The 16163-nt window shown below is 36.5% G+C and overlaps 1 protein-coding gene across 2 annotated transcripts in view; it reads left to right on the top strand.

Moving 5' to 3' along the window:
• ALS2 (alsin Rho guanine nucleotide exchange factor ALS2) overlaps window positions 1–14714 on the top strand; it is a 39264-nt gene extending 24550 nt beyond the window's left edge. For both annotated transcript variants that reach the window (XM_084289578.1, XM_084289577.1), the window contains exons 22-34: window positions 2074–2185; window positions 2528–2605; window positions 2702–2835; window positions 4972–5139; window positions 6191–6308; window positions 6898–7055; window positions 7741–7863; window positions 8901–9077; window positions 9491–9536; window positions 10451–10512; window positions 11130–11279; window positions 11560–11656; window positions 13025–14714. In XM_084289578.1, coding sequence (XP_084145704.1) covers window positions 2074–2185; window positions 2528–2605; window positions 2702–2835; window positions 4972–5139; window positions 6191–6308; window positions 6898–7055; window positions 7741–7863; window positions 8901–9077; window positions 9491–9536; window positions 10451–10512; window positions 11130–11279; window positions 11560–11656; window positions 13025–13063 — 1462 coding nt within the window. In that variant the 3' untranslated portion in view covers window positions 13064–14714. The remainder of the gene's footprint in view (window positions 1–2073; window positions 2186–2527; window positions 2606–2701; window positions 2836–4971; window positions 5140–6190; window positions 6309–6897; window positions 7056–7740; window positions 7864–8900; window positions 9078–9490; window positions 9537–10450; window positions 10513–11129; window positions 11280–11559; window positions 11657–13024) is intronic.
• The last annotated feature ends 1449 nt before the right edge of the window (window positions 14715–16163 follow it).

Raw genomic sequence — 16163 nt, 5'->3', positions numbered from 1 at the left:
CTGCCTGACAGCTAGCACTGAATATGGTATCTCACTGAGGGATACTGTGTTATTGCTGAAAATGTTTCTTTTGAATAGTATGAGAGGAATATTCTTTTTGTCTCAGGCCTATAAGATTGAGTTGCTTAGTGATCTGATATCCAGGGCTAGGTAAACTTTATCTCAGGCTCGGGCATTGCTTTGGCTTATTCTTTCAGTGCAGTGGAGGAAAGATGCTTCTTCTAAGAGCAGTTTAGTGAAGGTTTCAGAAACAGAACTGTTTCCAAATTGTAGTAAATTTATACATAAAATAAATTGTGTCTGAGCACAGACCAGTGTAGTCTTCTTGGTCACCAATTCAATGCTGCTTTGTTCCTGAAAAAAGGTCTTTTGGTGAGAGCCCAAGAAACCAGGTTTAGTTTAATTGGCATGAAAGCTCACTTCAGTAAAAAGACTGGAGGGGAAAGATATATGTGTCCTTTTCTGAAACAGAGCTATTTTAACACCTATGAGTGTTACCTGACCTCAGTTTTGCATTTAGTCTTGATGTGGTAGTGGTGGTGTTTTTTTTTTTGTTTTTGTTTTTTATTATACTCTAGCCATAAGATGTCTCTGCATTCCTTATTCATCTACCTAAGACAAGCTAAAGAGATGAGAGCTTTTCTGGCAGATCCACTCACCTCCAGAATCTGTATATGTAGTGGCAGTTCATGGGGGTGGTGAAGGAGGGAATGTGGCATTTGCTTTCTGTTGCAGTTACTCAAATCTGAGTCCCTTTCCTTCTTATCTCAGAAGGTTATATGAGTGTGTTTGTTGCCAAAGAATTCATTTTCTTCACTTCTTACTCTTCAGCCCAAGAAAATAAGGTGTAGCTGCAGAATCGTTCCATAATTTGTCATTATTGCAAACTAGACATCCGTGTAAGCAGGGCTTCTGTTCTGTCATTTGTCCATCTGGTAACTGCATATGCTGCATTTGTCTCCTTAAGAAGCTGTTACTCAGCGGAGACCCCTGTAGCAGACACGAGATATCAGACCAGCATCCTGCTAGGTTGTGAGTCTAAGCATCTAGAAGATATCCCTGAATTTGCATTGAAGGCTGGATTTTATCTCTACTGTGACCATAATTTTGTGGATACTAAAATCAAAATGCTCAGTAATAACAGAGTTCTGTTAAATCAGTCACTAGTTTCCCTCTAAACAAATTGTCCCGGATAAGTCAGTTCTGTTTATTGCTTGTATACTGCAAACAACTTATTTTTAAGAACAACTGGAAAGAGAGAGTTTGAAAAGATTCAGGGCTTGTTTCAAACACTTATCTGACATCTGTGGACTTAAACACTCAAATGTTTTAAATAGTCTGAAAGAGGTGGATATTTACTTGAGAAACCTTTAATTGTCTTATCATTTTTTTTCTTAGCATGACCTTTTTTCAGTTATATTATCCAAAGACTTGCTACACTGTAGCCTTATTTCCTCACAATTTTTCTGCTCCAGTATTATTTTTGAAATGTCATAAGATGTTGTAGGTCTCCCTCTTCGTCCCCAGGTAGAACAACTTGATTTCTTTATTATCCCTTCAAATTGAATCATCTGAGTTTAGGTAAAGAAGTCAAAAGTTTTGGAAACAAATCGCCTAAAATAAGCTTATTGCATCTGTTCTAAATAACTGTCAAATATGTTGGTTAGATGTTAGTGAAGCTGAAGGTCTCTCCTTGTGTACCACTTGTTTGCTGATCTAGATGAGACTTAAATTTCCCTGTTTCTTATTGTTTCTTATTTTCTGTAACTACAAATTGAGTTCCTTTGGGTAGGAACCGGGCTTTAACACTGTTTGAGATCATCAGGAACAGTTTCCTTGGATGTAGTCGAGTTATAATTGTGAAAAGACTTTTTTTTTTTTTTTACAATTTCTTTCTATCAAAAAAAACTTGCATCCATTAAGCTAGTGAAACTAGATTGGCAGACTTGAAACAAGTGCTGTATGACTCCTTTTTAGTGGTTTCTAATGGTCAAATACCACAATAACGCCAAAGAAAGGAAGGATATAAATGTACTACTTAAATTGTATTATTCCTACTTCATTTTTCTTAAGAGGAGAAAAGTACATGGGAATGTGGCAAGATGATCTCTGCCAAGGCAATGGTGTCGTGGTTACTCAGTTTGGATTGTATTATGAAGGAGCCTTCAGCACCAACAAAATGATGGTGAGTTGAGCACTAGACTTTGTGCTGTAATGACTAGTCCTCTAGGTGTGGTAGCTTTTTGGGGTAGATGGGTGGTCATGCAACAGTATGTTAGGTTGTATAAAACTTGCTGTACTTCTAACCTTCTGTTGTCCTGTGTTGCATTTTTTATTTTTATTTTTTTTACTTCCTATGTAATCCCTGCTTTGTTTTACCTAGTGCTACTACAGAAACTGCTATTTTTGTGTTTAAAAAAAAAAATAAAAAATCCTAAGGATTAATAAACATTTCAGTGTATCTCCAGATCTGCAGTGTGGCTTTCTGTTATACTTACTGCTCTGTTATTGGTGATTCTGTTTATAGGGGACTGGCATTCTGCTTTCTGAGGATGATACAGTCTATGAAGGGGAATTTTCAGATAACTGGACTCTGAGTGGAAAGGTTTGGTATTAGTCATTTGTCTACTTACAATCTTAAAAACAAATCCCCTGGGAAACAGTACAGGAAAATAGTTGTTTCTTTCTCTATTCTCTCAAGGGAACCTTAACCTTGCCGAATGGAGACTATATTGAAGGTCTCTTCAGTGGAGAGTGGGGATCTGGGATAAAAATCACAGGAACCTACTTCAAGCCTAGCTTATATGAGAGTGAGAAGGACAAGCCTAAAGTATTGTGAGTATTAAGTAAGAAATTTCTGATGTGTTTCAGTGAGATTTTGGAATGTAACTATTGGCCTTTTTTTCAAAGTCCAATTAAACTGTTTTTTGTTTTCAAAAAAAAGTAAGATTTTGAGAACACCTTTCCTGTTTTTATTCCTTTTCCATACCCCTTAGAAAAATAACCGTAACCTTTTCTTTAGCTGTTGTTGCATTCATATTACTAATTGAGCGGTAAGTAAATAATGGTGTGAAATTACAGGTGATTTGACATGCTGCTACTGACTTGTAGCAGTCCCAGAATTTTTTTATACCTGGACTGACTGTTAGAACTGGAGTTCGTATCTGCTAATAATTTGGTTGTATTTGTGAGAGAGAGTAAGTTTCATTTGAGGGATTACATCAATTAACAGAAAGAAGAGAAATGTGTAATTCCTCTGTTGGCAACTTAATTTATTTCATATCACTTAATAGGCTCAGTGAGGGTACATTTGGACAGAATTTAATAGTTACTACACCTCTTCCAAACAGAGCATAAGAAAATTACAGAATAATTGCTGAATTGGGGGAGAAAACAAACAAAAAAATTTAAATGTTATGACAAAGATAATATTGAAAAGCATCCGTAATACTATTTGTAGCAGTTGTATTAAATCAATGTGCTAATTGTCTCCGGAAGAAATACTTGTTCTATTTAAGTCATAATTTAGATCTTCCAGTAGAAGAAATTTAAGTAAATTTTAAGAGTTGTGGATGAAAGTTCAGTGTTTAGTACAACTACGTGCTGGTCTTCAATACTAGTAATAGTTGTACAGGTTTCAGTATCTTTGAAGCTTACTCTCAAATTTCCTATTAAAATGGGAAACAGAACTTTATTTTAACCTAGATTACTTCTCAGTGTGCTTCCTGAAGCATTCACTGATAATTTCTTTTGACAGTGCTGACAACTACAACAGGATGTGAGGTTAAGCAGGCTTCCCTGCTGTACTGAACACTTGCAACCATAGCAGCTGTCTGCTTTTTACCCCAGTAGGGAGTCTATGAATAAATGTATGTATGTATTTGTGAAGATTGCTTGTGGAAATGAGGGTTTCATCGACCCTTTTCAGGATCTCTTGAAGTTGAAAATCTTCTGATATCATTTTGTGGAAAGGCTTAACATCTACTTCTGCTTTGTGAGACTGGAAACATGGGAACTAATAACACTGATTTTTTTTTTTCCCATCTGAATTTTGTGGGAGGGGGAAAAAAATAGGGAAGGTTGGCAGTTTCTGCTACTTAATTTAAATCAAGATAAAACTATTAACCCAGGCAGTGTTTATTTCAAAGCCCTAAATTTCATTGTGTGCTTGATATACAGGGGGGACATCACATCTTGGTTTCTATTTTGGCTGTAGAGGATCCCAGAGCTTTGGCTATCAGTGAAAAGATGCCTGCACTGGCTTTACTCCCAACCAGCATGTCCCTAGTATGTGATGCAGCATTACCTGTAGATAATACTTCAGGGACAGAAACCATAGATTCATTCTCACTATTTATGTGTGTGGATAGGCTTTTTGTACATTCTAGAATTGTGACATGTTTGGGACATCTTTGTACTATATTCTTATATCAATGTGTCCTAAGCCTTGTGAATGAATAATACCAGTGGTGGAGATAAGCCCCCTCAATTGCAGTATGTCCTATTTTCTTGGAAATCAGATCAATGCTTTTCCTGCTTATACAAGCTGTTCCTTGGAATAATACAAGAAAGAGTAAGACTGACTTGTGTATTATAATGTTCATATTTATTCCTACATGTAGGTATTAAAAATGTTGTAATCTTGTAACTTTATAATCTGTTGCATGGATTAATGTATGCTTTAAGGCTGTTCCTTGATGAGGATAAAAATGGTAAGGATAAATGATTTCTGTCTAAATTTCATTTTACCAGCTTTTTGTGAGTTTTTTTTAAGAGGTGTTGGAGTTGAGACATGCATGTAAGTAGGTCTGGGTTTATTCTTAGTGATAAACTGTAAGAGACTAAGTATACCAGTTTTTGATTAAAATAGTTTGAGATACTTGTGCCTAACTTCACCTTAGTGGTTTTTGTAGCTGTATGTGTTGTTTCAAGACTATTCAATTTTAACAGACTAACTGGTGGTTTTATTAGGCGGAAACTTGGGATCCTGGCAGTGCCTCCTGATGAGAAATGGAAGGCAGTATTTGAAGAGTGCTGGAACCAGCTTGGCTGTGAGAGCCCAGGTCAGGGGGATAGATGGAAGGCTTGGGACAACATTGCAGTGGCCCTGACTACCAACCGACGGCAACACAAAGACAGGTTAGTTCCTAGAGAACGTAGTCAGCATGTTGAAGAAAGTATTCAGAAAGAAACTGGAATTCATTACTAGTCTAGGCCAGAAACTAACTGTAAAAGTTCAGTTAAAACAAACAACAACAAAGAAATAAAAAACAGAATCAGAACTCTGACTACTCTGCACTGCAAACATCTCCCTTTCAGGGACATGTTGATGTTTAGGATTAGGTGATTGTTACAGTCTGTTAAATGCTTTGTTGTGTATGAATGAGGTGCTAGCTGATTATTGCCAGAAAATCAATATTTTGTTAGGTAGTTACTGTGTCCAGCTGCCCAGGAAGGGAACGTTCAGTTGTCATAATTCAAATCTGTGCAGAAAAGCAGGGAAATAGAGTGAATGAAAATTCAAGGGGTGGGAAGGCTTGGAGAGCTGGAGAACTTCGAAAGTAAGTACAGTATTTCTGGAAACTGATGTTTGGAGTATAAGGAAACTTCTTGAAAAAGCCTTCTCAGGATGTTGCAGAAAAATCTCATTTCACAGACTTGTCTCTGCAAGGTAAGAGAACTGAGTAGGCAAGATCAAGGGATTAGTGGAGGAAACTGGCTTTTTAGCAGCAAGAAATTTACCATAAGAATGCTAATGTGACTTCAGTTAATACTGCTGATAGCCAGGAAATATGTAGTAACAAGCTTCTCATAGTAATAGCTGTCTGTCAGGGTGGGCATCAGTGTCTTCCATGTTCCTGATTTTGCAGAGTTGAGACTTTTGTGTTAAAATAAGTCTATGGGTGATTATTTCCACAGTGCTGGTTCAGATTCAGTTTTGCTGAAGTAAAGGTGTAGAATTTTTGTGCAGCAAGTGTGGGAGAAATGGAGAAGTTCAGGCTGAAGAATTCTGTCAGACTTTTAAAGTTAAGGGGAACGAGCGGATTGACCAGTTTCCTATGTGTGCTTCCATCTTTTTCTTTATGGCTCATCACTTTCTTGTAGTAGCTTCCACGTTTAACTTCAGTTTTATTAATTCTATGTGTCTCAAACAATCTGTAAAATGTTTTTGTCCTTCTTATAACTGCAGTCCAGAATTACTGAGCCGTTCACATACTCAGACACTGGAAAGTTTGGAATTCATTCCACAACACATTGGTGCCTTTACCCTGGAAAAATATGAAAATATCAAAAAATATTTGATAAAGGTATTGTGACTCTTAAAAGCTCAAGTAGCATGTTGGCAAAGCAGACCAAACTCATTTACTTGTGTAAGAGCTTCCCTCAACCCCTTTCGTTTATGTTTATAATCCATGTTTATATCGATTCATATTTACTCTTAACTTCCTAAATAATTGAGTTTAATCCATAACTAAGACTAAAATCATTGTGCATCTAATGGATAGTACCTCAGTTTCTGCTGAGTTACTGTTTTGATTTTTATGCGTTGGATCCTAGTAGACCATGATAAAATGCTTGCTGAATATTTGATGTTAGTTTTAATAGTATTGGACAGATGACTTGTCCAAGTAGTAGCACAAATTCCTGATTAGTCTTGATTCCTGTATGAGCCTGTATTCAGCTAATACATAAATGTTATCATTCAAATGTTTTTATATCTTATCATCACAAGTGTTTTTATAAAGTTTGCTGATTTTTTAATTAATGTGTCTGTCATTTTTGCTTCAAATTATGTTGTTGGATTTCTGATCTGTCTTTAGTTCTTTTTTTTTTTTTTTTTTTTACAGCTTGTCTAGCATTGACCTATCTGACTATGCAATTAATATTTCACATCAGGCATGTGATACTCCTCTCCATCCGTTGGGCAAGCTGGTGGAAACACTGGTAGCTGTCTACAGAATGACCTATGTTGGAGTAGGAGCTAATCGACGATTACTGCAGGAAGCTGTGAGAGAGATCAAGTCCTACCTCAAACGCATCTTCCAATTGGTTAGGTAATAAGACTCTAAAGTCTAATTACTGCTGAATTCATTGAAGATACTGTGTGTACTGAATCAGTCTAGTGTTTATGTAGTCCGAGTATGCCAACATCTTTACTCTGTTTTGGGTGTTAGTTATCTTTTCTTAAACTTTTTAAGGAGTTTTGCGTGTTACGTCAAAAAAAAAATCTTCACCACAGGGAATTACATCCTGCATTGTTTTTTAAAATACACCTAGAGAGAGTTTAACATGGATTTCCAATTTAGTGTCTGTCTTTTCACACCGTGAATATTTATTCTTCAAAAGAGCAGTGATAACACAGAATTGCAGAGTATTCCACTGAAGTTGTTAGAAACATGGCTCATCCATGTTGATATGAAGTGTTTGCTTAGATTCTTGAGGGCAATTAAAGCATTAATTGGAGTATTTTTGCTCTCATTACCAGAATCCAAATTAATAACCATTAGATGTACAGTATGATTTACCTGGAATAAAACTTATAAAGACCATACCCTACAATGCTAAAGATACCTTTGCTACTCTGACATCATCTCCCTTTGGTCAAGGCTTCTATTATCTATACTGTCTTAGTCTGCTGTGTTTTATTTCAGCTGACTTTTCTTTCCAAACATCTCCTCTGATGCTTTATTTTGTGTAATCTTCTTGATGTCTTAAGTTGCTATATGTATTGCCATTTAGGTTCTTGTTTCCTGATCTTCCGGAAGAGGGCAGCACAATCCCATTTGTGGCAACAGAGACAAAGGGAAGGCGATCATTCTGCAGTGGGAAGTCTGACTCCAGATCAGAATCTCCTGAACCAGGGTACGTAAAGGGCAGGGAGGGATGGTGGTGGCTGTGAGCTAATGAAGGCCTTACCTTTTTCCCATCCCTTTCAAGAAAGAGTTGTTAACAGAAATGAAGATAAGCACAGGTTTAATTGATGCATATAAACGGATGGTTTTTTGTTTAGTTTTGATGACAGATTTGGTTAAGTGAACTTCTGTGTGTTGGCTGCAAGCATTTCATTCCTGTTCCATGCGATGGTTCTGTACTTAAGCCCAAACTTGCTTTTGTCTTTTGGTAGGAAACAAGCTCAGACTTGGGCCTGAACTTCAGAAAAATATTTGGTGTTTGAGCACTGGGCTAATGCAGGTCCAGTGCATGCATACTGCATTGTAAAAGTGATGTGGACCTCAGCCTTGAGTCCGCCATTGTCATGTCCACAGCTGCCTCAGCTGTGGGCAGCATGAGGAAAGAGGGATCAGCAGAGAGACCCCAGTGAGCTGTGCAGGTGGTATTAGTAGGTACCCCATGTTCAGCTTTTCCTATTAGGTTTGCAGCTTCATGAATTCAGTAGCTACTTGTCATTAAACCTCACTCGTTCGTGTGAGTGTGTGGAGCTAGGTCAGGTACCTTCATGGGTCTTTGACTATTTTGTAGATTGTGATTTGAAGTTAAGCTATCAGCAGAGTGGCTTAGAATGAGGGCAAAATGATTAGCTTGAAGATGCAGGTCCAATTTGAACTGTAATGAAGTATCTGGCTTTTATGTTCTATAGGTCAGAGATACAATGCTCTGCTTAAAACACAAAAAAAGCCCAATACAATTGTTTGTTGTGGTTCCTCACCACCCTCAAAAGATGCCTTATGTGTGGACTGTAAAGTTACTGTTAAGTATTTCTCAGCACATATACTACTTGATTGATTTTTTTGTTTGTTTGTTTACTGTATTATCTTTCCTCATAGAACAGGCTCATACTAAACTAAAGGTTTGTTTTAATCATTAATTTTCTTCATCCCATTTTTATAGGTGCTTCTTCTTAAAGTCTTTCTCTTGACCTCCATCTCTATTTTTTTTAGGTATGTGGTAACCAGTTTTGGCTTGCTGCTCCCTGTATTACTGCCACGACTCTATCCACCTTTATTTATGTTATATGCCTTAGACAATGAGCGTGAGGAAGATATTTACTGGGAATGTGTTTTACGTCTAAACAAACAAAATGATACGGCTCTTCTAAGTTTTCTTGGAGTGCAAGCGTGAGTATGTTTCAACAATAAAGCAAAATTTAAAATAAGATTATAGTATGTAATTAGATAAAGCAAATTTAAAAAAAAAAAAAAAAAAGGTTGTCCTGAGTGGTTTTTCTCTGATAAAAATGTATCTAGCTATATCTTCAAGCTAACTACTGTGGTGGAAAGTATGAATCAAAACTTCCCTCTTGCAAAAAGGTGGGGAGAGCAGGAGGAAGGAATGTTGGTAACACTATAAAACCAGAGGGAGATATTTCAAATCTAGCTATCTTTCAGCTGTCTCAGTTAGATGTAGTTCTTCCTGCTGGAAGAGTTGCTTTCTCAGAGGAGAACATGCTGGCTTCATTTTCGTAAGGTGAAATATACTTTAAGACCAATAAGCTCTTATTTCTGAAAAGATTGTGTTGGGTTTCTTGCAGGAAATTTTGGCCAGGAACTGTGTCCATCCTTGGTGAGAGTAGAAAGGTACGTTCATTGGGCCTTAGCTTATTGTGTGCTTTGCCTAGTGCTTCGTTAAAGAATCTGAGATAATAAAGGGTCAAAGAACTTTCAGCCAACCCTTCTGCTGAAGAGATGCTATATTATCTTGATCCCTAATATGTTTTTTTTTTTTTTTGCTACTTAAAAGCTACATCAGTATTTTCTTGCAATAGCTGTCAGTCTGGCTTTGTTACTTACTGTTTTACTCTGAAAGAAATTCTAGTTCAGGAAGATGCTTGTAACCATTTTGCTTGGACACTGATTGCAGAAAAAGTATGAGAATAAATGTCAAGGAAGTTTTCAAGGTGTTTAGGAGTTGTACCATTATACACTTTATGATTATGAGAATTGAATAATTTCTATTCAGTCATTACCTTGACAGTGGCTGAACACTGGTATTAAACATTAGTAGTAATATGTTATTCCATCTCTGTGCTCCGGTAAGAGTGATTTTAATAATCATTCAGAAAGTCATTGGCTCAGTTACTTACTAAGAGCTAACATTTATACTTTTGTTCGCTCTAAGCCTTTGGGTCTGTGATTATTGACCGGTATGACTTCCAGATTTCAACTATTCTCCTGTTAAGGTTCCCTCCTGACTGTTAATGATTAAGATTCACCGATTCTTAGTTCTCCTTGACCATGAAAATACACAAAAAGTCTCTGATTCTCATAATATATTCAGTGTTTGGTACAGAATTCCCAGAACGTTAAATGAAACTCGTACAAATAATACGTAGACAGGTATCCTGGATGACTTCAGCTTGCTGGCATGTTCCCTTCTCATAGCACTTCAAATCTGAAAAAGGCTTTAATGGCAGTGTTGCATGATATGCTGCTTTTTCCCCATAAGAGTGGGTTGCTAACCCTGAATGACAAATCTTCTCACGGTTACACAGGTATCATCAAACACAAAGGATGCCTGCTTTGCCTCTGCAGTTGAATGTTTACAGCAAATCAGGTAATTCTCTGAAGTTACTTTCAGTTATTTGCTGTTTCTGCTATAGTGGATCTACTCAAATGATTCTTCATCTGTCACTTTTTTTGTTGTTCACCTTGCTAGTAGAGGTCAGCTAGAACTTTCAGAGTTCCTGCTACAAATGTTACAAAGCGTCCCAATGGAAAATGCAGTATAGCTGTGTAAATGCCAGTACTTGAGAAATGTCTATAGGACAACACCTAAAATCAAAAGCAGGAAGATATCTAATTAAATATGCGTGTGAATATTTGAACAGTTATGACAAAACGACCTATGTTTCAGGAGGTTTCCGTTTCTGTCAGCTGACAGAATTCTGCTGTAAGAATTGAAGTAGAAACTGATATTTTCTTCTCTTCAACAATGTTTAACCAGCTTAAAACTGTGAGGACAGTCTTGCTTGCAGTGGTGAACCTTGAGCCTGTGATTATAGCCTGGGGTCTATTATACAGCCTTTGCAGCTGTTGTGGCTGCTGTGCTTTGATTGATCTGTCTTATCTTCTTGGGTCAGGGGATAGCTAGCTAGCAAACTGTCTTCCAAATTTAGATGCAGATATATAACTTCTTATTGTTAGTCCGATTTGCTTTTGCTCTCCAAACAGTACAACGTTTACCCCAGCTGACAAATTGAAGGTGATCCAGCAGACTTTTGAAGAGATATCTCAGAATGTACTTGAGAGTCTTCAGGAAGATTTTCTGTGGTCCATGGATGACTTATTTCCTGTTTTTCTCTATGTGGTGCTACGAGCCAGGTAGGTGCTAGCAGTGGTATCAGCCAATAAGCTGATCATAGGCTGTATGAGTACTCATTTCTATTAAATACTCCTACTTCTCATTATAGGCCTAATTATTATCTTTTTACAACTTAGTACATTTTATGTTTTGGTTGTTGGCTTTGGCCTGAATAAATTTTAGAGAGTTAAACTGAAATGGATGCGACCTCAGAATAAGGCTAGGAAAAAGCATAGTTTTTGCCCAATGTTGTGTAGTCTTCACCTTTTTGGTTTTTGTGTCTCTCCCACCATGTACCAGGATAAGGAATTTGGGGTCTGAGGTGCACTTAATTGAAGACTTGATGGATCCTTACTTGCAGCATGGGGAACAAGGCATCATGTTCACTACCTTGAAGGTATGAAAATTATTCAGGGTTATTAATTTTTTTCATGGTTGATTAAAGTTGCTTAATTCCTAACAATCAGTTTGGGAAAATTCTGTGAACATTAGGTTTTAACTTGGATATTCTGGTCACTGTTTTAATTAGGATGAACAACGAAATTTAACATAAAGCTTAGGATAACAATTACAGAAACTGTGAAGACAATGGTGCAATTTGCAAATGTACTTTATTCAAATGTCATACAAGTTGCTATTGACTATTCTGCATGCTCACTTGTATCATGTTTGTCCCCTGTGACTTAAACTTCATTCCAATTTTTATGAGAGGAATAAAGTGATTCCTTGGAGATGAACCATTCTGATGATATTTAAATCAAATACCACATCAGGATGCCACAGGAATTCAATTTTGCAAGATAAATGGAAAAAAACACATGATCTAAATTCTCTACATTCTAATTTGTATTCTCTTTATAAGTATGGAAAAAGGGAGAGTCTTCTCTGGTAGTAACCCATTGTACAGCTAGGACCTCTGTAGTTGAAAGTAAGCTCTTTCGGTTCATGAAAACTGTTCAAACAAGTGAGTTTCATGACAAGTCAGGTGTGTGGAGCTTTTCTGTGGAGCTGTTTCAGGGGAAGGCTGTTAAACTGAAAAATGAAAAATCACAAGCTGAGCTGCTAGCTGAATGTTGTTGTTTTCTGTTTGTACAAACTGGAAATAAAGTTTGGTGCAGAGTTTTCATCCCTGTAACAGTGCTGCAAGAAGGACGGTTTGAATTGGTTAAACTTTCTTTGAGAATCTCTTTATTTAGTAGAGACAATCTTACTTGGTGTTACCTGAAACAATTATATGAAGTTTCTTGTCATGGCTGACCAAATGCATATTTGATCCAGCATTAAGGAGTGGTTAGCTATTAGCAACAGGTCAGATATAAAAGTTAAGATTAGGGCATTTATCTAGGTGGTAGAAGCTTTGCTTTTCAGTCTGTGTTTTTGAAACGTATGAATCTGTGTGTCCTTGTAGTGTAAGAAAATACTTTCATTTTTGGGTCCTTTTATCAAAAGGTGAAGAGAGTTGTTAGCAGAAAATTAATTTCACCTTAGCAAAGTCGGGAACCAAATTATGTAGAGTCCTAGATCATGCTGTATTGCTTCATTAGGAGTTGGACATAATTTGTAACTTAAAAGCTGCTGTTCATTTTGCTTGTTTACTGCATCAGAAAATGTTTTACAATTTTACTTTATTGTACCTTCTTCCAGAAGGCCTAGTCCTCGTTTTTTCTCCTATCCAACAAAGCAAATAAACCTTTTTGTGTATGATGCTTTTATCAGCTTGCTGAAAACTAGGATATATGCTAAAATGAATTTTGTTTTAATTCAGGCATGCTACTACCAGATTCAACATGAAAAACTTACCTAGACCATCGTTTACGGCCTGGCTGTTCGGGTGGAACTTCACTACAACTACTTTGTTTCCCTGAAATTGCACTTAAAATAGAGAACACTGTTGCAGTTCTCTTGTTACAGATCAACATACTCAGTTGTTATTTTTGAACTTTCAATTTTAAGATTGGAAATATGTGAAATGTTGATGAAGACAGAAGCTTGGTTTGTCGAGTACTTGCTAAGAGATCTCTTCCTATTCTAACAGATCACTTGCTCCTTTTAAATTAACAATAGTACAAAAAGGCATGGCATCTACATAGAGTACATGTGAAAGTCTGGACCGCATGGCTTCTAAAGCAGTAGGTTTCTTTTTATTATTCCTGGTTTGTCAGCAGAGATGTTTAAAGAGAATGAGTTGCACCACAGAACCATTCAGTCTTCCTGAATTAAGTTTTTAGGTTTAAGAATAGAGACATGTTAGTATTTATAATGGGCATCCTATAGTGTGTTTTGGCTGTAAAGATTTTGAAGCATCTGTTCGAAACAGTTGCTGAATGCAGTATTAATGTGCTGTTTTAGAAGTAATCACACTATTATGGACTTCCCTGTTTACTAGAATTATAAATATAGAGGCATTCACCATGCTTTCTGTTAATGAAATGAATAAAGAGGCACTGACAAATTCAAATTTTGGCACTGAATTTAAATGTTCAATCTGACGGTGTTTAGTTCCATTACTCTGAGGTCTAACGACAAACTTTCTGTAGAAGCTCATGTGATAGGAGAATGGGAACGTGCTCTTGAATAAGCTGACAATGGATTATGTCTGAGACTTTTGCTTGCTAACTTATTTGGTTATTTATATGTCAGGGTGAAAGAAGTCCACCTTGTTGCATTTTTGAATATGTAAAGGACAAGTAATTTTCTTTGGGGGGGGGGGGGGTTGTGTGTGCATTTTTCTGTGGTTTATGGTTAACCTTATTTATATGAATACCACTAATGGATAATTTGGGTATTGTAGGTGCTGTTCTTTGCCATGGCTGACACAAAAAAGGGGGGGACCAATTATAGAATGTTATAATGGTTTAAGTTATGTCAAACTACCATAGATAATGCTAATCATATTTTTGAAATAGTAATCACGGCTTGTGTATTGCTACTTAAATGGAAAGAAACATTATGTCTAAAAACTGTTTTGAACAGTGACTGTAACGTAGCAATTTTCATAATAAAGTAAAAAAAGATTGGTCTTTCCGAAATTAATCTTAATTTTGTTGAAGAAAGGGAGAGGAGAATTCTAGCGATGAGGTACCTAAATCTATTGCTATACTTCTCATATTTGCAACAGAATATAGAGATAACAGACCTCTTCATGTTTTCAATTATACTGAATAGTATGGCGAGAGATAAGTAATAACGTGCATGAAAGACGAGCTATAACAAGTTTGGAAAAAAAAAAGCAACTAGCAGAGGAGAGTATAATGAAGTGTAAGCCAGGAATTCTAACACCTAATCTTTTGTGCTAGGTATCTTTCCATGCACTCATCTGTTGAACAAAATGTACAAAATACTCAACAGAAAACAGCAGGAGCGGAATTGCTCCTGAATAAGGAGCTATGCTAAACAGCTGAGTAAACCCATGGCAATAATTTTAATCTGCAAAGATGGATTCATGATTTATTTCACCTTTTGTAAGAGTGCAAATCATTAAAATCAGATTTTTTTTTTCTCACTGTAACTGTTCAGCATCAGTGTTACTTGTCTTTAGGTGTTTCAGAATAAGAAAGGATTTTAATTATAAGCTTTGCCATGTGAAAAGCTTTTTTCATATGACCTTACATCTATACTGCTTCTCTTCTTTAAACCGAAAATGTAACTGGAGATAAGAGGTTGGTTTTATCCATTCTCTTTTCCGCCTTTCAAGAAAGAGGTATAGCTACAAATATGTAACAACTTCAAATGTTGAACTTCATTCACTTTGAATGTTACAAAGTAAGGGGTTAAAAAGCAAAATATATCTACTTGTTCTATCTGTATACATAATCTCTTAGAACAAGTGGTGATATCACCTATGAATTTAGCGTGCTGATAAATATAAAGCAGACAGTCTGGGCTGGATGTTCTTGGTATTTCTGATGTATAGTTTAGTTATTAGATGAAGAGAATCCTAGGATTAAATGTGCTTCTGACACAGATTCCAATTTACAGCCTATGTGGGCTGTGATGCATTAGGAAATCAGTACAAAGCAGCTCTGTATTTCTGTAGCTAACGAAAAAAAGAGTTAACCTGAAGGACTTCAATCTCTGTTACTTCATGATAATTCATTTTTTCCTCATCTTTTTCTTTTAAATTTTCTTAAACTGAAAGTTGGATATTTCTTCTGCTGCAGCAGAAATCCTGTAATGAGCAACAGAAGATCAAGGTTACAATATTACACGTTCTTGTTGTTACAGGCACAGTAAGTGAAGACAGACCTTAAGAGCTAGGTGTCCTATTGACTAGGAAGGTTGCTGCAAATAAGAAACCTCTTATGTGAGACAACTTAAAGTAGGCTTTTTCTGCAAGAGAAGGGTTAAGGGGATTTGTTCTCTTCTCCCTGGTAATGAGTAGTTCTAAGGTTAGGTTTCTGCGGATTAAAAAGGAGGGGATGTCTGTAGATTAGCTAGGGCAGTGAGGATACTTGCTTTACTAACATCCAACAAATATTCTTTCCCTCTGGAAATTCTACATGAGCTGGATATGGTGTGATCTGCTGTATTTACAGGTAAGAAAATGTTCTGTACTGAAACCATTGTACTGCATGATAAATTTCCTGCATGCAATTTTGAAGTTAGTTTCTTCTCATAGCTACAGCAAAGCTAATTAAACTTGTGATAGCTGTTAGTTCCCATTAGCTAAATGTGTATGAATGGGGAGTGGGAACTAAAAAGAGATTTCTTCTTTACTCCTAATCTTTTAAAAAATAATCTGACTTGAATGCTAGGTGCTATACATTGACTAATTTTGTTGGACATAGCTTCACTTCAGACAACAACTCTTGTTGTTTCAGAAGCACTTCAAGGAACAATCTCTTGTATGGTGAGAGATACTATAGAAGAAAAAAATGACTGTGAAGTCCGTTCTTTGAACTACC

This window comes from Netta rufina, assembly GCF_964035555.1.
Source record: "Netta rufina genome assembly, chromosome: 6".
Taxonomy (NCBI): Eukaryota; Metazoa; Chordata; class Aves; order Anseriformes; family Anatidae; genus Netta; species Netta rufina.
This window is presented reverse-complemented; position numbering and strand designations above follow the sequence as displayed.